The sequence below is a fragment of the Musca autumnalis genome, unplaced genomic scaffold, assembly GCF_047663935.1.
Source record: "Musca autumnalis isolate F117 unplaced genomic scaffold, ASM4766393v1 scaffold_3, whole genome shotgun sequence".
NCBI lineage: Eukaryota > Metazoa > Arthropoda > Insecta > Diptera > Muscidae > Musca > Musca autumnalis.
In genome coordinates this window covers 105954482-105979244 of record NW_027411866.1, presented here as the reverse complement: position 1 = coordinate 105979244, position 24763 = coordinate 105954482, and the positions used below count along the sequence as shown (strand labels likewise).

Here is a 24763-nt window from a genome sequence, read left to right as displayed (position 1 = left end):
CATACCAACCTATGGCGTTATATGTGTATACATCTCAGCTTGCCGCAGATAGCTGTGGCATACGCTGACGATGTGAACATGCTGTCGAATTTACCCCTAAAAACTTGATGGTCGGAATTCTGCTACCATGGCATTCAACTCAGTGCTCACCTCTACAGTCCATGTGGTGAACAGAGAAACAAAGGCTTGTCATTTTGGTTATGTCATGTGGTTTTAAAGCCTGTTTTGGTTATATATTTAATTGACTCCAAAAAAATTCAAAAAAGCTCATCGAATCACCTTATAATTAAGATTTTATCAAATCTTAGGCAAAAGCTCATCACGCTATGATACAGGGATATGAGGTTGTATGAAAAAAAGACATAACCCTAGTGGACAACCTTTGGTCGGTTACAATTTCTCCCCCTCAACGCTTCCAGAATATTGAGCGGAGAAAAATTGTGGATTTAGGCCCTCGTATCACCCCAAGGTTATTATCCCTGCATCCCGGAGGAAAGCCCCACATATAACAGTACCGCCAGCTTTGAGGTATTTAATGAAAGTTTTGATCTACATTTGCCCGATTTGATATTGGCTGTAATTTGGTATGTACGGGGTTTTCAGGGTTCGTGTTTTGATGTAGTCCTCATACAACTCGATTTCAGGTAGTTTTAAGTTTTTATGTAATTGGGGTTTGACTTGTTTTTGTATCGACTGATGCCATATCCCACATATATACATATACTTTTATGTATGATTCATTCTTCTCATAAAATACGTTGTTTTGGCCATTTGTATGTTTTTATATACCGAATAACAACTATTCCATTTGGCATATGTGTACAGAAATGTGTGTGTTTTTTTTTTTCTATGTCACACAGCCACTTATTCCTTACAACTATTACTGCCGTACTTTCTATAATTTTCTGCTGCCACTACTACTACTGCTTCTACTAATGCCCACCACCTCCACTGCTTCAAATGATGAAGATGATAGCAGTTAGAAATGCCGGTTGTCGTTTTCTTGTCGGCAGTTGTTCTCTGGGGTTGGTGTTAATGCTAATGATGATACTTGTAATGTTACATTTAATGAGGCATCCAGTTTAAGTCTTCTTCTTGAGTTGTCGGCTTCATAGACATCAGTTAGTCGTCAGAGTGTGTATATCACTTCCATCACCATCCATCCTCATTCTCATTTTCATGTTCATCGTAATTTTCTTCTTGTTGTTAACACTTCAAGAAATAAATGTAGTGATGAAGATCAAGTTGGAAAAAGTCTTGGCATGAATTAACATTCACTTGAGTTTTGCGAACATAAGTACATAGCTGGGAGGAGAGCTATTGGAATAGAAGACTACTGACATATCGTTACTTGAGTGTGTATCATCAACAAATAAGTGGTTCTATGACAAATATGAGGTTATTGTCTTATTAAGAGTTTACAAATCAATGACATTAATTGCAAACCGAGCTAAACCCTGAGAATAAATTTAAATGGCAGAGTACTTTACACACTGCACTGTTTATTGCAACACCAGACTAACGAATCGAATAACTGCATGCAGTTTTAATCGCCTTTGCTGAAATATGTGTGGGAAAATTAGCTTTCCTACCTTTTTCCCAAACTAAAATCCTCCTCCCTATTTATTATTCACTACATTTCTAAATAAAAACAACAACAACTGCAAATCCCAAGACACACAATAACTCTGCACTTCAATGCTTTCATAGTAAATAGTTGTCAAATTCCTGCAACGAGTGGTGACTTCGCAACAACTATTCACTAACTCCCAACAGGAATGACCTCATTGTTTGCATTAGTTACCCTGGGAACTTGCAGGAGATTTTAATGTATGCTCCAGTGATGACACCATAATAATCATAATTATATGCAACGTCATCAACATTGTGCTCATCATTCAAGTTCTCATCGTCACTCCGTCAGTCTGCCAGTCGTCAATGCATAGATATTGTCGTTATTGGTGTAGACAAATTTGTACAACAATCTGGTCGAGGAGGTCTTTTTTGTGCTACTCTGAGGATTGTTGAAATTCTTGATGACGTTGTGGAAATGTATGACCGTTTTTTTGTTCGTCTTGTTGTTGCTGCTGTCATGTTTGGCAACACATTATGTATGTTTCCCTTGATGTTTTCCAGTGCATAACTTCGCATGCATACAAGCCAAGCTAGAACCCTATTCTTGGTTCTCCTGAGCAAGCAAAGCTCATTCATTGCCTGCCTGCATATTTACAGGTATGAATATTTAACATTTAACACAAAACATAACCCCTACCCCAACAAACTGTCCTGCTATTTTCATTGAAAAATCCCCATGGAATAGAATAAATAAGTCTAACATTTCATTGGTTCGTTGGTTGCTTGGTTCACTGGCATGCCACCAGCCAGCACTCCAGTGCACACTCTCATCTCGTTTGTGCTTAATATGGTCGAGTTGGGAATCATCAAAGTTGTCCCTCTATAGGAGACATTATGGTCCCTTTGCTGCAAAGTGTTTGTGTGCGTGCGTTCTAACTAGGCAGGATAGCCAACCAGCCAGCCAGCCAACCAAACCATAACACCAATGCTCATTGAAATGCATCGCTTGTCATTACGACAAGCCTTATTATGTTTAGTTTATTTTTTGTACATTTTTAGCAATATCAACGTTGAAGGAGTTGAAGCATATACGAGTTGTGGGCTTGGAAAATAAAAAACATTCATAGTTTTAAAATTATTTTTAAGCCATTTTTTTTAAATACTTTTAAGGCATCGTAGATTTTTTGAAAATTTTATTATTTATTTTAAAAATATTTTAAGCACCGTGGATTTTTCTAAAATATTTTTAAAGCATCGTGGATATTTTTACACTTTTTAAGGCGTCGTGGATTTTTTTAAAAATTATTTTTAAGGCTTCGGATATTAAAAAAAGTAAGGCTTCCTAGATATTTAAAAAAATTAAGGCTTCGTATATTTAAATAAAAATAAGACTTCCTAGAAATTTTGAAAAAAAAAATGTAAGGCTTCGTAGATATTTAAAAAAAATTAAGGCTTTGTAGATATGTTAAAAATATGTTTAAGGCTTTGTTGATTTTTTAAATAATAATAAAAAAATTCACGATGCCTTAAACACATTTATAAAAAATTCCCGATGCCTTAAAAATATTTTTAAAAAATTTACCATGGCACAAAAATAATAAAAAAAATTCACGATGCCTTAAACACATTTATAAAAATTCCCGATGCCTTAAAAATATTTTTAAAAAAATCCACGATGCCTTAAAAATGCGTTTAAAAAATCTACGATGACTTAAGAATATTTTTAAAAATCCACGATGCTTCAAAAGTTTGTTTAAAAAATCCACGATGACTTAAAAATTTTTTTAAAAATCAACGATGACTTAAAAATATTTTTAAAAAATCCACGATGACTTAAAAATATTTTTAAAAAAATCACAATGGCTTAAAAATATTTTTAAAAAATGCACGATAACTTAAAAATATTTTTAAAAAAATCACAATGGCTTAAAATATTTTTAAAAAATCCACGATGCCTTAAGAACACTTTTTAAAAAACCCATGATGCCCTAAAAATTTTCTTAAAAAATCCAAACTGTCTCAAACACATTAAAAAAACACAATGTCTTAAAAATATATTCAAAAAAAAACACAATGCCTTTAAAATATTTCTAAAAAATCCATGATGTCTTAAAAATATTTATAAAAAATCCACAATGCTGTAAAAATGATAAGAATATTTTTAGAGAATCCACGATGCTTTAAAAAATTTGTTTAAAAATCCACGATGACTTAAAAATATTTTTAAAAAATCCACGATGGCTTAAAAAATGTTTAAAAAATCCACGATGCCTTAAAATATGTTTAAAAAATCTAAGATGCCTTAAAAGTACTTTTTAAAAAATCCAAAGTGACTCACACATTTTCAAAGAATCCACAATGCCTTAAAAATATTTTCAAAAAATCCATGATTCCTTAAAATAATTTTTAAAAAACCCACTATGCCTTAAAAATATTTGTAAGAAATTTAAAAAAATCAACATCCTAAAAAATATTTAAGAAATTGCCGATGCTTTACAAAAATTTACAAAAATCACAATACCTTAAAAATAATTTAAAAAAATCTTAAAGCATCGTTAATTTTTTTTATATATTTTTAAGGTATTTTGGATTTTTTTAAATATTTTTAGTGTCTTAAAAATATTTTTAAAAAATCCTCGATGCTTTAAAAATATTTTTAATAATTCCACGTACCTTTAGAATATTTTTTAAAGATTTGCGATGGTTTAAAAATAGTTGTAAAAATGCACGATGCCTCAAAATATTTCTAAAAAATCCACGATGTCTTAAAAATATTTCGAAAGCATCCACGATGTCTAAAAAAATGTTCAAATGTTCGGTGTCTTAAAAATATTTTAAGAAATTCTGGATGCCTTAAAGAATTTTAAGAAATCCACGGTGCCTTGAAACTATTTTTAAAAAGTCCACGATGCCCTAGAAATGTTTATAAAAAATCCACGATGCTAGAAATTTTTATTAAAATCCACGATGCTTTTTAAATAATTTTAAAAAATACACGATGCTTTAAAATATTTGTTAAAAATTCAGGATGCCCTACAATATTTTAAAAAATGTATGATGTCTTTAAAATAATCTTTAAAAATCCATGATGGTTTAGAAATAATTTTAAAAATCCACGATGCATTAAAATATTTTTAAAAAAATGCAAGATGTTTAAAAATATTTTTAAATATCCACGATGCTTCAAAAATAGTTTTAAATCTTCACTTTTTTTATTTTAAAAAAAATCCACGATGCATTAATCGTGAAATTTTTTTTAATGCATCTTTTAGAATATTTTGAAGGATACTTGAATTTTTTAAAAATATTTTTAACGCATCGTAGATTTTTGAAAAATATTTTTTTAAGGCATCTTTGACATTTTTAAAGCAACGTGGATTTTTAAAAATATTCTAATACACGTAGATTTTTTTAAATAAATTACTTTTAAGTCATCATGGAGTTTTAAACATTTTTTAAGGAATCCCGGATTTTTTAAAAATATTTTAAGAAAAAGTGAATGTTTTAAAAATATATTTGGGGCATCGTCGATTTTTAAAAATATTTTATGAAAAAGTGGATGTTTTAAAAATATGCATCGTGGATTTTAAAAAAAAAGTGTATTTTTTTAAAATGTATTTGGGACATCATGGATTTTTAAAAATATTTTTAAAATATCATTAATCATAGATTTTTTTAAATATTTTTGAAGTATCATGGATTTTTTTAAAAATATTTTGTGGATTTTTTTAAAAATATTTTAAGGCATCGTACATTTTTAAAAATATTTTTAACAAATCGTGCATTTTTTAAAAATATGTTTAACAAATCGTGGATTTTTAAAAATATTTTTAGGTATCATGAATTTTTTAAAAAATATTCTAAAGCATCATCGAGCGATAACAGAATTCACATTTCAAACCCTCAAGTAAAGCAATACAGTCGAAATCGCTTATAACGTCGGTCAAGGGACCGACGGAATTTGTCGCTATAACCGATATGTCGTTGTAAGCGATTGGGCTATAAAGGGCCCAGAGATTTGGTACTTTTGGATATCGTCGTTATAACCGATATGACGTTATAAACGACGACGTTATAAGCGATTTCGACTGTACTTATAAACGCCTAAAAGTACGCACCGCACATGTGAATTATTTCATATTTTTCTCTCATACCACAAAGTCCAACTTAAAATTGCTTCAACCTTCAACAACTACCCTCGTTCCGTTGTTTCTGTCAAACATTGTTTTGGGTCTTACCTTATAATAAGAAAATAAGCATTATTAACCAAACGCCGTCCTACCATAACATTACAACCTGCAAATTTCTATTTTTTCCACCATCCTGCTCTTATGCTCTTTCGCGCAATTTTTATGCAAATTTTCAATTAACTGATTAAAACATGGAAAAGTTGTTATTAATTGAAAATGTGCATGAAGCAACCACAACAAACAACACAACGGCTTCGTGGAGAAGTCACATAAAAAACCGAATGGGTGCGAGCGTGCAATAATTGATGGTGTCATCAAGTGTTGATGCATGGCATGACCAGCCACCATAGAACAGATCAGTATCAGAGTATGTGGAAATTGATTAATACGACAAGTGATAGATAGTCGAATAGATAGATTTCCCCCTCGCTTCGCCCCATTCTGATTCAATGTGTCAATAATAAAACGCCACTTGAATGTCCACTGACGGCTGCTCGTGAGTATTTCTACAGGACTATTAGTTTTTAGAGAGTGACAGCATTTTAATTTGTTACTGGTTAAAGATTGTATCAATGCTACTGATAGAATCATTTCACAATCCGTCATCTTGTGAATTAATGAATTGTAATGTCAGACCGATGGACAGACATTGAGTTAGACATTTGTAAGTTAAATGCTGACGTTAAACTGATATTTGTTTGAAATTACAATATAACTGGCATACAGGAAATACGATAGATTCCTATATGTTTTATAACAACACTTAAAAGATGACGTATTGTATTATAGCTATATAGCACGTGTTTGTTTGCGGATTTAAAGTCGGAAGTTTAAACATCTAGTCTCCAGTTTCACTCAGGTGGATGATAGACTTACTACAACTCGGATAAAAGCTAATTTTTTCATCATATCCCAGGATGCAACCAGATCAAAAATCCATAAACCAAATTGATCACGTTGTGATAGACGGAAGACATTCATTGAGAATGCTGGAAGTACGACCGATCCGAGGAAATATTTTTGCATACTGCATACTTTAGGTGGGTGTAATTGTGTAAGTGCATGCCTTTTCAATTAGTCTAATTGTGTGTGTGGAGAGAAAAACGTTCCCTGATAGTACGTGTGCGCTCTCCTGCCTAACGCTGCTCTACAACAACGATGGACACGATGAGAGCATTTGTATGGTAAATCGTACGATAACGTATGTAAAGGCGAGTGCACATCTTGTGTATCTATGCTCTAAAATCGATAACATCAGGTAATGCACGAGAGGTATCGGGAGAAAAGGAAAGAGAAGAAAAGGATCAAGAAAAAAAGATAATTGGAAATGCTGGAGTGTGGAAACATCGAGATGAACAGGAGTCAGAATAAAATCGGAAAATTCTGCTAAAGAGTTCAACATAATAAGGCCGCAGGAGCGGATGGTTTATTAGCCGAGCTGTTAAAGACCGGAGGCGACCATTAGCCAGATATTTACCTTAAGGTAAATCCTAGAAAATACCCAAGAGACGCAGTTCGATACTTATGTAAGGTGACAATATTAACACGTACATAATGCAATAACTACTACCAATAAGCCTCTAACAAGCACACGGGAACAGCCTCCTTCAGTAACACTAACTCATACATCAATACTACCTGTCCGCATTGAAATAACACTGTGTATAAGTTTTTGAGTCAGGGTTTATTAACCATATTCTGACACCGCAGAGTGATAGAAGACCAAAAAACAAAAGGCACGTATCTTGGCGTTTTTTCCTATCTCATCAACTTTCGCGGTTATAGGCCTCCAAAGGTTTGAGGCTTTGATGTCAAAAGGGATCATTTTTCCAGGATCATATCTTTCAAACAGTTGAGAAATTCTATTCTTCTATTATTTATTCTATCTTGGAGCCAAAGTTGTAGCTCTTGTTTTAAAGAACAAAAATTGTGAACACATAAAATCCATCAAACTTCATCTGCAAGGTCAAAATCGCCGAGGTCAAATTTCTTTTATTTTTTATTTTTTTGGTTGTGTTGATATCTGTATCAAACCGATCAAAACTGAAGCCAACAACCAACTAAAAAAAGTACCTTAGATCTCAATAAACAACTTTCTAGAGCATACGAACTGTGTAGAAACTGTTCGTAAAGGTAAAAATAGCAAACCAAATGTGACCTTTTTCTAATTTGCTCTGGTTCTGGTCCACAGATACTAAAACGTTCAATATTCAAGAAAACTACAATAATGTTGCAAAGAGATTAGTAAATAACTTTCTGGAACAAACGAACTGTCAGTGAAAAGTTCTTAAAGGTCAAAAAAACAAAACACTTTAGAAAATATTCGATTTTTATTACTTTTTTCTCCGATTCTGGTCCATAAATACCAAACCGTCCAAAATTTAAGAATAGAGTCAACTACAAAAATGTACCTAAGATCTCAATAAACTACTACTTTCCATCCAGTCAGCTTGATCTATCTTCACATAAACTATCAATCTGTACCCATTGAATACATTTTGTCGCATTTAAACACGATAAGAGAAAGGTAGAATACAAGTCGTTTAATTCCGTAAGGTTTAGTGGGTGTTTAAGGAGACCCTGGGCGCGACTGAACTTCACCAGCCGACGACAAAACCACATTACACTTACCATATTTTTGTCAAGTATAAATCAGCCTTCGACAGCTCTATAAGTTCAAGGTCATTCGAATTTGGTATTCCCGTACAGTTCATTTAGTTGACACTGTAGGTGCTTTAGATATAATCGAGACTGTCGTATCTGGGCAATTGTTGAGTCAAGTGAGGTTAAATACGTAACCTTGGCTTATGTGGAAGTAGCTTAGTTGCACTTTCTGCTTGGTTGAGTGGGGTTATTAAAGGTACCCTCAACTAAAAGTGGAAGTATATTTGGTGTAGTTTCTGTCGAGTGCGGTTGAGAAGCGTGCTCTCGGCTTGAGCAGAAAGCAGTTTCTTCCTTCGTAGAGGCATTCTAGATGTGTTGTCGTCGGAGTCAAGTGTAACGTGCCCTTGGTTTTGAGACAAATCATAAGCGTATATTTTATCGCCTCTACCGTAGCTGGTTGTTTTGTCGTCTGGGTCGAGTAGGATTGAGAGACGTGCCCTTGGTTTTACAAAGAAGACATCGTAGTTTTTTTTAAGTCGAGTGGGGTTAGAAGACTTGCCCTCGACTGTAAAAAAGTGACCGTGTATCGTGCCGCTGCCAGAAGTGAAAACACATAGTCAATATTGGTAAATTCAATTTGACAAATATAACCATATCAGGGAAATCTATTTATGAAGATATTCAAAACCGATATGGTCCAAAATTGGATCCCATGTTCCTTTGCAAAATGTCATTAACTTAACTCCTTCCACTTTTGTCCACGTTTACAAAGAAGAAGCAATCCTGTGCGGTGTAAACTCTCAAAACGCCGATACACTTGTCTTCTATTTTTAGCTCTTCTTTCGTAATTCACTTTCTTTCCTGTAATTTCAGTGTAAACAAGATACACGTACCTTTCAGCAAAAGGGTAGTAACTAAAAATGTTGAAATTTTCACTTTTTATTAAAAACGATACATACAGGCAAAAAAATATATGTATGTTAGAAATATGTTTGGATCCAAACAAATATTTGTTTGGAACTGGATGCAAACAAATATATGTTTGGATCCAAACATAATTTGTCTGTTTCCAAACAAATATATGTTTGTAACATTTTGTAACATATCTCAATTTTGTTTGTTTGTTTTTTTGTGGTGTGTATGCGGCCAAACACGTGTCTTTCGTGCTTTGTTGTTGTTAAAGAACGTAACAAGCGAAGAGGAAAAGAAAAAAATGAAATGAGTTATGTTGTTCTTTTTTCTTCAGTTTCCAAATACAATCGTTGAGTAAAGACGGTAAAGTGAGTGAATAAATCAGTGTTTTGTGTTTTCTTTAATACATTGTGCTTTATAGTAAATTAAATGTCCAATACATTTTATAATTGGAAATTTTATAATTGAATCAAAAAGGTGAATAGAAATATTTTAATGGACAAGGAAGAAATCGCATTTAATATTGGTAATTACATCAATACAATTTTCATATACATAAATATGTATGTTTGAAATATGGATGTACCTATTTATTACATTATGTAATCATTTGATTCCATATGTCGATTTCCCGCTGATGATTTCAACTTTGAGGAAAATGTGTTTTATTCACAACTAAAGAGAAGCGTTCAACGATGTTTCTATATATTTTTTTTTTTCTTTTTAAAAGTATGAATTTTTATAAATTATTTCATTCCGTTTTTCTTTTATTAAAGTCAGTTATGTATTTCTTTGGAATTTTTTTATGTACCTATGTGTCTGTTGTTGCTTTTGTGTTTGATATTTCTAAGCATTTCAATGTTTACTGAGAGCAAGTGAGCATACATTTCAATGTGTTTTACATGGAAATTTACGCTCCCTTCCTCTCAGTAAGCGCCCTCTGGTACATGTTTTTGTTTTTGTTTTTTGTATTTATATTTCATCTAAACAAATATTTGTTTGCAAACATGTGCTATGTTTGGGACTGGTTGCAAACAAATATATGATTGCTGCAAAATATGTTTGGGACATATGTTAGAGAGGCCTTTTTTCCTGCGTGTAATGATCAACCCCACCCACTTTAAAAATCTTCCATTATTTTGTCTACTCGTTGCTCAAAATAATACCGTTAAGTCACTTTTCATGTCTTCAGAGCTACTAGTAACAGTTTTTAGTCTCTACTGAAAAATACGACATTTCAAGTTACTATCATTTTGTTGCAAAGGTGTAATATGTAATACTTCATGCATTCGATATTTTGATACTTTACAATTACAATTTGTTACATTATAAATCGATTAACTTCTGGTCGCTTTAACTTTAACAAAAACAATTATCATTTTATCCTGCGGATAATTGGCCATATCAGCAGCATCATTGATGACGACGAGTGTTAATGGTAAATATTTTCATTTGACCTGTCATGTAATAACAATAATAATCGGTACTTATGCTATTTTAATTATTTATTTATATCATTCCTCTGTGTGATTTACTGCTCTTAATTAAATTTCATATAACATTTCAATACTCAAAGTTAATGATATCAATTGGTTGAAAGTGAAATGTATGTATGTGTGTACGTACAGTTGATGGTGGCTTCTGAAAATGTTTTATATTGATATTAAATTAAAACATAATGTATAATTAAATATTATCATTAGCAGAAGAGGATGATAATGATGATAAACTGATTTACTTATAATAACTATTATAAGTAATACATATGTGAAATTTCACAGTAAGAGAATGTGTGGTGCATACTTTTAGGGGTAAGAAATTAATTCAATTTGTTTAGTCCAACATATGCAACATTTAAAAATTCTCTTTTTCATTTATGAACTGTCTCATATACCTTGCTTTAATTTATAAATTCTGGATCCCAAACGTCCCAATCATTTATTGATTACACACTGACAGAACTACTGCTGAAATGCGTACAGCAACACTTCATAATTACAGTGATTACATGAAGAATACTCAACAGTAAAGCTTAAACACTCATAGTCAAACACTTGCACACACACACACACATTTTTAGGTGTAAAATGTAATAAGTAGCTCTTGAAAATGTTCATATGTCATGTTTGTGTATGTGTAAAAGTGTTTCTTGTTAAGTGCAGTGCATATCCATATCTATTATAATTTAATGAAATTAATATCCTGTCATTTACACTTCCCCAAATTGTACATGACATACAAAAGTCGCGCCTTCTTCAATAATAAATTATGCGATAAATTTCAACATGGATATCACAAGAGTCGTATGAATGTAAACATGTAGAAGGATAGAGTGAGAAAGGGAGGAGTTAGGAAGGGTCAGGGGAAGTTAACGAAGTAAGATTACAATTTTATAGCACAATACTAGATAGACACACACTCAAACATACATACACTTATTTCAACACTTCACTTCTCCGGTGAATGTAGCTTAGTAGCTCTGACTGACTAACAGACTAAATGAATGGTAGATGAATGAATTGTATGTATAGATAGATGATGGTTGACTGGATATCTGACAACTTGTGCTTGAGTGTTTTAGTTCAATGTTCGTTCAGTTCCACCACCATAGAATAACTGAATGAATGACTGAATATCTAATTGTTTTCAATCACGTTTATCGTGATTTCATATTTAACGCACGTTTTTTGGTTAACACATCAAGCAATGGTTGTTGGATGGGAGGCGTAGGAGATAATGATAATTCAATCGAAAATACTCAATTATAATTCTGAAGTAAATCTTGTGGCTAATAGTTATCGGTATTATGGTTTTGATCAGCTATGAAGAAAGGCACACAGTGTGAGAGTAAATTAAACGTAATTGGGGCTAACGAAAGAACATCGCTGTTGAATACAAATGGGAAAGTGCAAGCGGAAAATAAAAGGAAAGGATTAAATAATAAATATAATGATAGACTGCGTGCCACTGTGGGAAGGATGTCATAATGCCTAACCAACAATTACATTTTGGGAGGTCTAAAGGTCCAAAAATTTGACACATGATAAAGAAAATGTCGTAGAAAAAATATAAATTGCTAACTCGGAAAATTTATTTTCTGAGTTATGCCACTCTTTGTGCGATATGTCCTATAAGCCGAACTAAAAATAGATTTCACTCCTCTCTATTAGTTGATTTTCTTTCCTACTTTTGGAATAACATGATTTATAATCACGCCTTTAACTTGTTTACTCCATCGAAGCCTTGACCTTCAGTTCTGCGTGTACCGCCATGTGACCCGTATTTATACGCCTTTTTAGTGTGTCATCATCGCACATTCTCATGAACCAACGCAATAGTTGTAACTCGGTAAATTTAACTATACTGATGTCGTTGTTTAGCCAATACAGATCGCAGTTTATACGATATAAATATTCAACCTCAGTGCATATTAACCCGTAGATTTTTAGAAGAATAGTTTTCTCAAATCCACCATGCACTGCCTTCGTAAGCGTACATAAGCACGGGAATTATCAATGTTTTGTCGAAAGTGATTTTTCTTTCACGATATGTGACTTTGTGACTTTGTTGTGGTTGTAACAGTGTTTTTTATTGTTAAGTTGGTATGTTCTTTCTTCTGTTCAATCTGGCTCTGGGTCTATTTCCAGTTTCATGAAAGTGACTGCTTTGATTGGGATGTAGCCACAGATCCACTGGGCTTAGATGAGTAGGTTCAACGGAGCAGTTGAAAATGTGCTTTGTGTCGTGCGGGCCCATGTCACATACTGGGCAGATGTCTTGCACGGCCCGATCGATTTCCGCCTAATAAGAATTTAGACCACTACAATATCCCGAGCGTATTTGAGCTAAAACTACTCTGGTTTGTCGTGGCAGCTGACGTTCCTCAGCTGCGATAGATGGGAGATGTACTCCGAGGACTTTATTCACACTATATTTACTTATGGCCTTAGCAACTGCGTCCGTGTGAATGCTATTTAAACCTGAATGAAATGCCTGTTGATCTAGGGGTTCTCTCCTGTTTCATTGCACATCTCCCTCTATCCTTCCTGATGTGCCTGAATGTGTCGGGCCTACCCACTAGATGGTGATTGGGATGGCTCTCACGGTAACCCCCAAGCAAGTACTGCAACAAAAGCATATCATTGTGTTGCTTTACTGGAAGAATCTTTGCCTCCTCATGTAGATGGTCCACTGAAGACTTTAGGAGGCACCCTGTTGCTGTTCTCAAGGTGGCATTCTGTAAAGTTTGAATCTATGTGGTTAACAAGGTTTCTTTATCTGCACCCCGCTGCCGGCTAGTGACTTGAGGACCTTGTTACTTCATTTTAGTTTGTCGCAGATAGCTGTTGCATGCGCCCACGACTTGAACGTAGTGTCGAATGTGACCCCTAAATTTTGGGGCAGTTTATGGTGGGAATTCTGCTACCGTCGGCCACGACATTCAACTCTCTTCCAAACTGCGCTGTCCATGTGGTGAACAGACTGGCTGTAGATTTTGTGGCGGAAATCTGCATATTACTCGCATGAAAAAAGGTTGTAAGTTAAATAAAAGTTCAGTCTCTCACAGATGTTATCAGGGAAGTAACCTGACGCCAGGATCGTGAAATGATCCGCTTACGTTACGATCTTGATGCCGTATGGAGGGAGCGGGATTCAGGAGAGATAGAGGTTAAACAGTTCCAGAGATATCACCCCACCTTGGGGAACTCCCTGTTTCACTCAACGGGAGTTCTTGTTCCTGAATTCACACATATAATTGACTATCCAACGTTTTAAGCTTTGCAGGAGGTTTGTTTGCTCAATGTCCTCAAACAGCATGGAGTGCCTGACTGTATCAAAAGCTTTTGATAAGTCAAGCACCACCATCACTGTTTTATCACTCGGCGGTCTCTGCTTGAGTCCTAGACAAATATATGTGGATATGACATACGGAATCCATGCTGATGATCGGCAACTTGATTGCTATTTCTGATATTGGGGAGGAATAAGGCCTCAAGGGTCTTTTCTACGGGCGACAAAAGGAAAATCGGTCTATATGATTCACTTTTGCTGGCATCCTTGCCGGCTTCAGTAGCGGGACCACCCTGCCCATTTTCCAGACTTGGGGTACAATGAGGGTGGCAAGTGACAAGTTGAGAACTTGAGTGGGATACTACACTCCCGGCTCATCCAGCTGCTTCAGCATTACCATGGAGATTCCATTATGGTCCAACGCTTTGGGTGATTAGCGCCCTGATGACATTTATCCTCGGCAGAAAAAGATCTGATGCGACGTATTGCGATGTTTGGTGTTGATCTGCATCTCTTTAATCTTTTTTATTAGTATTTCCTGAAATTTACAATACGTCTACTTAAGGTGTTGTTGTAAAGCTCTACCCAATCCCTAGTATTTCATATATGGCTATAATATCGGGCTTATACATTGCAAGTACATCTGACAGTGCGTAGACCTCACCTTTCACATAGAGTCCAATGATTACAAGTACAGATTCACAAATGACGAAAAAAGTATTTTCAGGGCTACAGGGAGTATTTAAAAATGATCCTTGAGCAGCCCTCGACCTGCATTTAAGTGAAAATGTTGAACGTTTGTGAGGGAGGTAACCAAAGGTTTTGTCCAATATATACCTTCTTGGAATTTGATGTATACACGTTGGGAAGAAATTTTACAATACGTAATTTATCGTGCTCATCAGTTTATATCTACAGGGTTTTTACAGTGTTTTATTTAACTTGCTTTGAAGATTTTATCTTAATTTTTAGCCCAAATAAGCTGTCACTTGGCATTTGAAGTTCCCAATGGTACAGAAACTTCCCCACCAAAAATGTTGGACATAGGTCAAGCTTTTAGTAGCCATATAGCCGTACCACCCGATTTTAGTTATTTTAAGGATTTTATCTTCATTTTTAGCCCCGAATATACTTATTGAGGCTAAGAGAAAATTATTTTCTAGTTTTAAGTGCATTTATAAATGAAACACTGTAACTTAATTTTTTAATTATTTGTTATTTAGATATCACAGGGTGCTCTCGAACCAACTTTTTTCCCGATTTTGCTGGGTAACCGCAAGGTTTTTCAAAATGAAACTAAAGAAAATGTTGTAGCAGGGAAAATTCTCTACAAGAAGTTCAAATTGGGACAATTCACTGACTGTATCGTCTCCTTATAAAACAATGTCATGACTGCAGTTTCTAGCTTAAACTTGTCTATCTCAAAACTGGTACAACCTAGGAAAAAACACGAAAGCCAAGCTTATTGAGAATTTGCACAGCTATTAAATTTTCTCTAGTCTCATTTCGATTAGACTTACCGTTTTTAAGCAAAACGTGAAAACCTAACAAAAAAACCTAAAAATGTGAACTAAACTTCTATATCTAAAAAATGGTAAAAGCTAGGAACAAATCATAACAGTCAATCCTCAACTACAACATTTTCTTTAGTCCCATTTCGATAAGAATTGCGGTTTCCAAGCAAAATCGTGAAACCCTAAAAAAGCCCTAAAAAAAGCGCCCGGCGATTTTTATTTTTTTATTTTTCTCATCTATGAACATTGTAGTTTCAGAATCCGCAAAAACTATCATTTAAAGTTGGTACAGCTTTAATGGACTTGCCCCCAAAAAAATTGTAAAGTCGTATCAGAGGCCCTGGGACAAACTGCTGACAAAAATTTCAAAATGATCCAACACATTTCCTTAAACTATGCTTTTGTGAAATTTTTTGTCACAAAGTGGTATCCGAAGGAGTAGATCGATATAATCTACATTCGGATCTAAATAGATTATTACGAATGTGAATGTTTGGACCAAACCGGTTACACCCTTTGTGCTCACAAATTTTGAGAATTTGTTTTTAACTTTTGTAGGAAGGAATTCGAAGGAGTAAACCAATATGATTTGAATCTGATCTACAATGGGAGAAATATTATGAGGTGTAAAGTTTACAACAAATCGGTTGATACCCACTTTCTACTTTTACTGGGCGCAACATTTCATTGCTTTCTGCTTTATACATTTTCATTATCCTTTACATTATTTTATATAAAATAAATCAAAATCAAACTTATATAACTTCTAATAACGTCCATCATTAAATGACCATAACTATCAACAACAATAACAACACCCATTTAATACGGAAATTATTCTACGATTTGTATCAAAAATTGGTAATTTTCTCTAATAAAATCTACATAAAATGGCAAAAACCATTTCAAATGGCAATGACAGGAAATAACTTTATAAGCAAATGTCATGTAAAACTGTTGCTGCCTCACTGTTTTTTGCTGATTTTTTATGGACAGTAAGAGTTTAACCAGATTTTTATCGGGAAAATCATTTTTCCTACTCTTGTTCAAATCAGGAAATTTTTTGTGTACAACAAAAACAAAAATTAGATTTATCAACAGTCTTAACAAGCCGAAACTCCAACTAAACGATAAATAACAGCAGCAGCAACAAAAATAACAACAGTAACAGTAACTGCTGCATAACAGCAATGGCAACAACTTTGACAACAAAGACTACGACGACAAATATCAGCAAACACACAAAGCTGTCAACTTTCAGCCAATCCAGGAGAAAAAAAAAACAGTTGAAACATATACCCAACTAAACGAACGGTTCCATAACTGAGCAGAAAAACACCAATGATTACAAAAACAACTGGGAACATAGTTTTTCCAAGTCGTTTTTAAGCGCAGAAAAAGAAATGCAAAGTAAAAAATATTTTTACATAACTCTTTTATCGTAGTCAACCAGCCGAGCAAGCAGGCAAGCAACCAGCATCAGTTACTGTTGTTTTTGTTATTGTTGCTGATAGAGGAAAAGTTGCATCCAGAGTTATTTTTTTGTTTCTTTTCCAGCCTTAACGGCGCAAATGAGGAAATGTTTGCACATAAACATACACATATTTTTATTAAACTTGTGCTACACTCAGGGAAAAACTTCAACATATAAACTTGAAATTTTTGGACTTATTAAGCGCCATTTCGGTTGGCAAATACAGCGTCGAATGTATTTGTAGATTACTGAAAATGCAAAGAAAATTAAATGTCACATTTTTTGATTGCTTAAAACCCTTAGCGTAATGTCGGAACTTTCGGACTTTACGATAAGATAAAGTCTCAACACATTTGTATATTATGAAAGACTCCTACCCTGGTTCGTGGGAATCTTTTTATACCCTCCACTATAGTATGGAGGGTATATTAATCATTTGCGATCCTATAAAGTATATATGTTCTTAATCAGGATAACATTTTAATACGATCTAGCCATGTCAGTCCGTTTGTCCGTCTGTTTTAATCTCTCTAGCGTCCGCAATAATTGGGATAGAACGCTAAAATTTTGCACGCGAGTGTCTTTTTTCCATAGGCAGGTCAAGTTCGAAGATAGGTCCACGTTTTGGTATAGCCCCCATATAACGGTACCTCCCGATTTTCAGTATTTTGAGGATCTTAGCTACATTTTTTTTACCAAACTAGCTGTAACATAGGTCCATGTTTTGGTGTAGCCCCCATATAACGGTACCTCCAGATTTTCGGTATTTTTGGCATTTTAGGCGAACCACCTGTAGATTGACGTTTGGGGTTCCCAGTGGTCACAAAAACATCGCTTCCAAAAATTGTCAGCATAGGTCAATGTTTGGGTATAGCCCCCATGTAACAGTTCCTCCCGATTTTTAGTATTTGGCGGATTTTTGCTACAATTTTTAACCGAACTATCTGTCATTTGACAGTTGAGGTTCCTAGTGATCACAAAACATCTCCACCAAAAACTGTGAACAAAGGTCCATCTTTCGGTATTTCTCGTATAACGGTACCTACCGATTTTCGGTATTTTAAGGATTTTAGCTACAATTTTTGACGGAACTATCTGTAAATGTGCCCACCGATTGTAGACATTTTTATATGCATTTTTACCTTATTTAGGTAAAATAAAAATATCTCCGCCTAAAATTGAGGACAGAAAAGAAAATAAATATTCCGTTTTATTTCAGAATATTTTATGGTGTTATTTTTTACTTGTTACTAACTCATCTGCAACTTCTGAGCTTTGGCTGGAGCGGAACTCTTCCAGAAGTTGTTAGCTTTTTTCATTCCAGCAAGGTATGTAATCTCTTCGGTAACCCCGGGAATGCATTTCTTGCTGTTGCGATGATAACCCATAAGTAGACATCGGATTTTGCATTTTTGCATATTTTTTATTAATAAAGATACGAAAATTCTGATTGGACCAAAATTCGTTTTGAAGAAAACTGAATGCAATGACAGGCTCATATTTTTTATTTTTTTGCATATTTGCATATTTTGCATATGCACAAAATATGCAAAAAATATGCAAAATATGCAAAAAAATATGCAAAATATGCAAAAAAAATATGCAAGTGATTTTTTTTGACAAAATCATAAAATTAAATTTGGAAAGTCATCAAAAAGTGTTCTAAATTAAGTTTATTGCCGTTAAACGTCGATTTCTTAGCAGATTATCATGTTATTAATTATTATTCCGCCACAGCAATAAATCTGGACTAAAAGACTTAGTCCAGCCTTCTTATTACAACATAAGTTGCTTTCTAATACAAAACTCAATCGGAAATGTCAAAATGTACGTATCCAAATATGTTGATAGTTTCTGCTGGGCCAAAATTGTCTGACAATAACAAATGAGCTAGAAATTAAGACTAAGAAAATATTGAATATTACATAAAATCTTTCATATTTTATTAAAAACATATAAAAAATATATACGGTGCCATCATGAATATTTCCCTCTGAATTTTCCACACGGAAAATGATTTTAAAAAGTGAAATTCTTTTAAAATCAATATTTGTTAAAAGTTGAAAACTACTAGATTCGCTTCATTATGGCGTATTCTAGTCGAATCGACAAAAAATGTTCCGTTTTTGGGCATAAATACGGAAATAAAAAATTGTGAAATTGGGGAAAGGAAACAAATTCTGCACGGAATTTTTATCCATGATTGCACTGATAACTATATTTTAATACCCTAAGGGTATTATGTCTTAGCGAATGAGTTTGCAACATGCAAAATGAAACGAAATAGACCCACAGTTCCTTTTGATGATCTGCATAGATTCGCACTTATCCATCTCGCCATGTCTTTTTGAAAGCAAAGCACAGGTCACATTTATAGACCACTTCGCATAAAAATTGGGAATTTTTTTGGCCCTAGGGCGATCCCTATTTTGGTAAGAATCGATTCAGATTTGGATATTGCTCCCATATATACAGTACATTCGCGATAATCCCTACACCACAGGTTTCGGCGGTGTCCGAATTATCAAATATTTCGGATTAACGTATTGTAAGGAAAATAAATTATTTTATATGATTAAATCACTCGTGGAAGTTAATTATAATAATACTTTTTTAAATTGTAATTGCTAATAACGAACACTTAAATGGAAGTGCTCTAAAAAATAGTGAGATTTTTCTACTCAACAATCCGGACATTTTTATTGGCATTGCCCGTATTTGTTCCAGAAAAAGCCAATCAGATTGTGAAAGTAGTGCTAGAAATATGGCGTTTTTATAGTTTGCATCAGGATGTAAGCAAACCTAGAGACAGATGTGGAATTTCATCGTTTTGTAAATAAATATTCCTTGAAATCTGTGCCTTTTAGGTGTATAGTGCATTTGGCAACTTTAATGACAATATTGCGGCGAATATTTTTCTTAATATATTTATTTATATCCTATGCAACAAGACTAATGTGTCATGAAAGGTTTGTCCTTGTACTCGATAATTTTTACTAAATGTTGCTGAAACAATTTTTTACCAACTTCTTCTTTAAACAACTGCCAAAATTCGAAGCATTGGTAATAATTAGTACAAAAAGGGGTATACAAAAGGGTTATGACTTTTCGACTGTGTTATCAAAATTGTTGTCCTGTAGCAGGAATGAATGAACTATATTTTTTTAGCATTCCAAATACTTTTCTAGCAGAAATATGTGAGTGGTTTTGCCATTTTAAAGACAATTTCAAGGTTTTTGACTTATTTTACCACTACCACTCTATTGAGTGGTTTTTCTTAGTGATGTCATTTTGCACTAATCATTGGGCGTTCTTCATTTTGCTTATTATTCATCGTGGATGGGTATAACAATAATGCATTACTTTTCACCGAGGAGTGATCATTTTCCAATTCTGCATGAAGCGGTTGTATGAGTACAATATAGATCGATATTATAAAGTTATGTATTTTTAGTGCATTAAAATAAAACCATGTCATCAATATTAGAGCGGCAGTTAGAGCATTTTTCCAAAGAAGCTTTTTGACCACAAAGAACAAAAATTGCCAATTTATGTCTGTATATACAGAATAAAGGACTAAAAAATATATTTAAACCTAATATGTGGATATTCAAAACGTATACTTCTAATTATAGTTATATACCAGAACCTGGAATCGTAAGTGGAAAAAAAAAATCGTATCGTAAGTAGAAAAAATTGCGCTTTTATCTAAACAAAAATAGCGATGACTAACTCTAGCTCCTTGGTTTTTTTGCTAGACAATTTTGGCCGATTAGAAACTATCACCATATTTGTACACGTTGATTTTGACATTTCTGATTGAGTTTTTGAAATTTTTCCATTATCTATCTACATTTGTATAGGAAGCAAATTATGTTGTAATAGGAATGCTGGGTTATTTGACATTTTCTCACCTTATGAAAACTGATACAGGTCTTGTTAGTCTAGATTTATTGCTGTGGCGGAATATCTGGAGAGTCTCAATAACATAATAATCTGCAAAAAACTATGTCAAACGTCAAAAAACTTAATTTAGAATGCTTTTTTGATGATTTTCCAAATTTAATTGACGATTTTTGTCAAAAAAAACACTTGCATATTTAGCATATTTTTTGCATATATTTTGCATATTTTTTGCATATTTTTGATATGACCCTAAATATCGAAAAATTGACCCTCAAAACGCCTAGATCCAAAATTTGAGTCCAATCGGATAAGAAATAAAAAACATTCTAAAATCCGATGTCTACCCATAAGTTCTAAACAATCCTACGGTGAACAACTAAAATGAGGAATTTCGGTCCTTTTCTTCTGGAACCTCCTTCGCAAATGGTCAATACTTTCTACTTCATTCATGATTATGACTTGACCTAGCCAACATAATAAATGTTAGTTGATACCTTTACTCTTAAGGACATTGCCGGAAAAAAATCCTTTATATTTACTATCCCCAAATACATAATTGAAATCTATCTGCATTTTTGCCGAAGGCCCCAAATAATTTCAATTCGAATATTAATTTCTTTATTTTCAAAATTAAATGAATTCCCATCAGCAGCAGTGAAAGTTTGATTGCGATTTAATATCTTCATTATAAATCTGATTTATGGAACGATTTAATGGCTACATGGATAAATAATAATAAAGTGAAAGCGTTTTCCTTGTTATAATCAATAATAATCCCATTATTCCATTAGTCAACAACAACAGCAACAACATCCAAACTCTTATAACACTCGCAACAAGAAAACCAACAACTAATTGCATGTAATTTCTTTTTTGGTTGTCGACTTGGTTCGCCTGTCAATTCTTTTAGCAATGAAAAGGTCTTAAAGTCATTTTGCAATTACAATACTTCCAAACATCACAAGCAACAACAAAAACAACAATACAAGCAACTACGACTTCGGCAATGGCGATGATTACAATGAATATGACCAAGATTATCTTTACCAAGTTAGCTTAGCCAGCAAGCTAGATAGCCAACAAGCTAGCTAGTTATGGCCCACGGCGTTATTGTGACGATGCCTGTCATATAGTTTACAGGCCATAAGCCCGACTACCTAATCATGGGTAGGGGGTAATGTTTAACTTCAAATGTTGATTGTTAAGCCCCCCAGCAAGGAGTCTGGTTGCATACGATTGCTTAGTTGCTATTAAACAGGCATTCATCTCTAAGCGGTGGCCAAAAAATAAAAACGAAAAACAACGGAAAAATAATCGACAAAACATTGATTATGCTTTGGCTACTAAAGACTACCGATAACAACGGCCTAAAAAGTTATGTTGTGCAGAAATGCTGATACTGCTACTGTAAACCAAAAATTGCTGTCGATTTGGGATTTTTACTACAATTTTATAGGTTAAGTTGAATGGGTACAAAAAACAATGTGTTTATTTAAAAACATTCGCAAGTTTCTACTAACGTTGGCTTATTTCCGACGGAATCTTTCAAATCTGATGTCCATACTTACCAATATACATTCTTACATATATTTTTTTATATCTGAATCGAAACCCGGTTATCAACATCAACTCCTGATGCACCCTTTTAACAACTTTATAAACTTACTTTGAAATTTAGCAATATTTACTAAAAAATATTTTAATTTTTATCTTATTTTCCAGGTTATTATCAACCAGCGGGTCCATTGATCTCACCCCACGTTATACAGCCCGTCACAGCTGGACCACCACCACCATCATCGATACCACCAAATGTGCCATTGTTAGCAACGACCAATACAAAAGTCAAATCCCAAACACAATCATCGGCTGTCGATGGTGGTGACATTTCTGCCGGCGGCCAGTCAAACACAAACCCCAGCGAGGGTGGAGATTCTGAGCTACTGCTAAGCGGTGGTGATTTGGCACCATATCGTTATTCAACACAAAGTGGTAATGGTAGTGCTGCTGCAGCAGCGGCGGCAGCCGCAGCAGCCCATCACAATCAACAGCAGCAGCAGCAACAACAACAGCAGCACCAGCTACATCAACAGGCAGCCGCTCATGCAGCTGCCGCAGCAGCAGCAGCCGCGGCAGCCCATCAAAGCCCACCATATCCCCGGTCAATGCATGCCCAAATGCATTATCCTCCAGCATATCCTGCAAGTTATTATTCACCGTATCCCGGTGAACCAATGTGTTATTCACCACCTGCCTATCAACCATATTTCCCCACAACCAAAGTTTATCAAAGCGCCCCTCCACCACCACATCATTCGCCCTACAGACGTTATCCCTACTATCAGCCAGGACATCCGCCACCACCATCGGATCTATATGATCAGGGGCCACCACCACCACCAAGCACAGCTGGTTCTAGTGCAGCACAAATGGCCGGAGGAGGACCACCACCACCCAACCAGGCAGGTCAACCGCCACCACCACCCGGTGGTACACAATTGGTGCCATCAGGTCCCCCAGCCGGACATGGTCAACATTTGGAACATTATGCAGCGGCTGGACCACAGGGCTATTATCCGGGTTATGGTACTGGCGCAGGTGCAGCCGGTCAATGTTATACACGCAGTATTCAGGCACCGTATATGGGTAAGGAAAAGTATGGTTCTTACTTTAAGTTTAATGTTAGAGTGTGATGAAAGAGCATGGGGGAAGGAGACTGATATTTGAAAAGGTGATATTTAAACAGAACGTCATTGCTACCTTGGAAGCAATTTAATAGGTACATCAGAACTTATACCTACACCGTTGGGGTCTTCATATAAGACAACTATAGTGTTCTATAAAATAGAACATAGTAGGGTTCTTCTATTTTATAGAATAGAAGAGATCCGTAGGGGTATTCTATAGAATAGAAGACAACCGTAGAGGTATTCTATAGAATAGAAGACAGCCGTAGTGGTCTTCTATAGAATAGAAGTCTCCTATAAAATAGAAGAACTCAGTAGGGATCTTCTACAGAATAGAAGAACATGTCGGGGGTCTTCTATAGAATAACAGACCACCGTAGGGGTTTTTTATAGAATAGCAGACCACTTTAGGGGTCTTCTATAGTATATCAGACCACCGTAGGAGTCTTCTGTAGAATAAAAGAACACTGTAAGGGTTCTTTATAGAATAAAAGAACACCGCATGGGTCTTCTGTAGAATAGAAGCCCAACGTTGAGGTCTTCTTCTTCTATAGTATAGAAGAAAACCGTAGGGATCTCCTATAGAATATAATAACATCGTAGGGGTTTCCATAGGAATAGAATAGAAGAACATCGTAGGGTTTTCCATAGGAATAGAATAGAAGAAAACTTTAAGGGTCGTCTATAGAATAGAAGAACACTGTACGGGTCTTCCGTACAATAGAAGAACCGTAGAATAGAGGACCAACGTAGAAGTCTTCTATAGAATAGAAGAACACCATAGGGCTCTTCTATAGTATAGCAGACCACCGTAGGGGTCTTCTGTAGAATGGAAGAACACTGTAAGGATCTTCAATAGAATATAAGAACACGGTAAGGGTCTTCTATAGATCAAAAGAGCACAGTAGGGCTGTCCTATAGAATAGCGCACCACCGCAGTGATCTCCTATAGGATAACAGACCACAGCAAGAGTCTCCTATACGATAACAGACTACCGCAGGGGTCTTCTATACAATAGCAGACCACCTTAGGGATCTTCTATAGAATAGCAGATCACCGTAGGGGTCTTCTATAGAATAGCGCAGCATAGTAGGAGACTCATATATGAT

The 24763-nt window shown here is 34.7% G+C and overlaps 1 protein-coding gene across 5 annotated transcripts in view; it reads left to right on the top strand.

Moving 5' to 3' along the window:
• Positions 1-24763, top strand: part of Hers (Histone gene-specific Epigenetic Repressor in late S phase) — a 573059-nt gene that overhangs the window by 535883 nt on the left and 12413 nt on the right. For all 5 annotated transcript variants that reach the window (XM_073973463.1, XM_073973462.1, XM_073973461.1 and 2 more), the window contains exon 5: positions 22689-23612. In XM_073973463.1, the coding sequence (XP_073829564.1) occupies positions 22689-23612 (924 nt within the window). The remainder of the gene's footprint in view (positions 1-22688; positions 23613-24763) is intronic.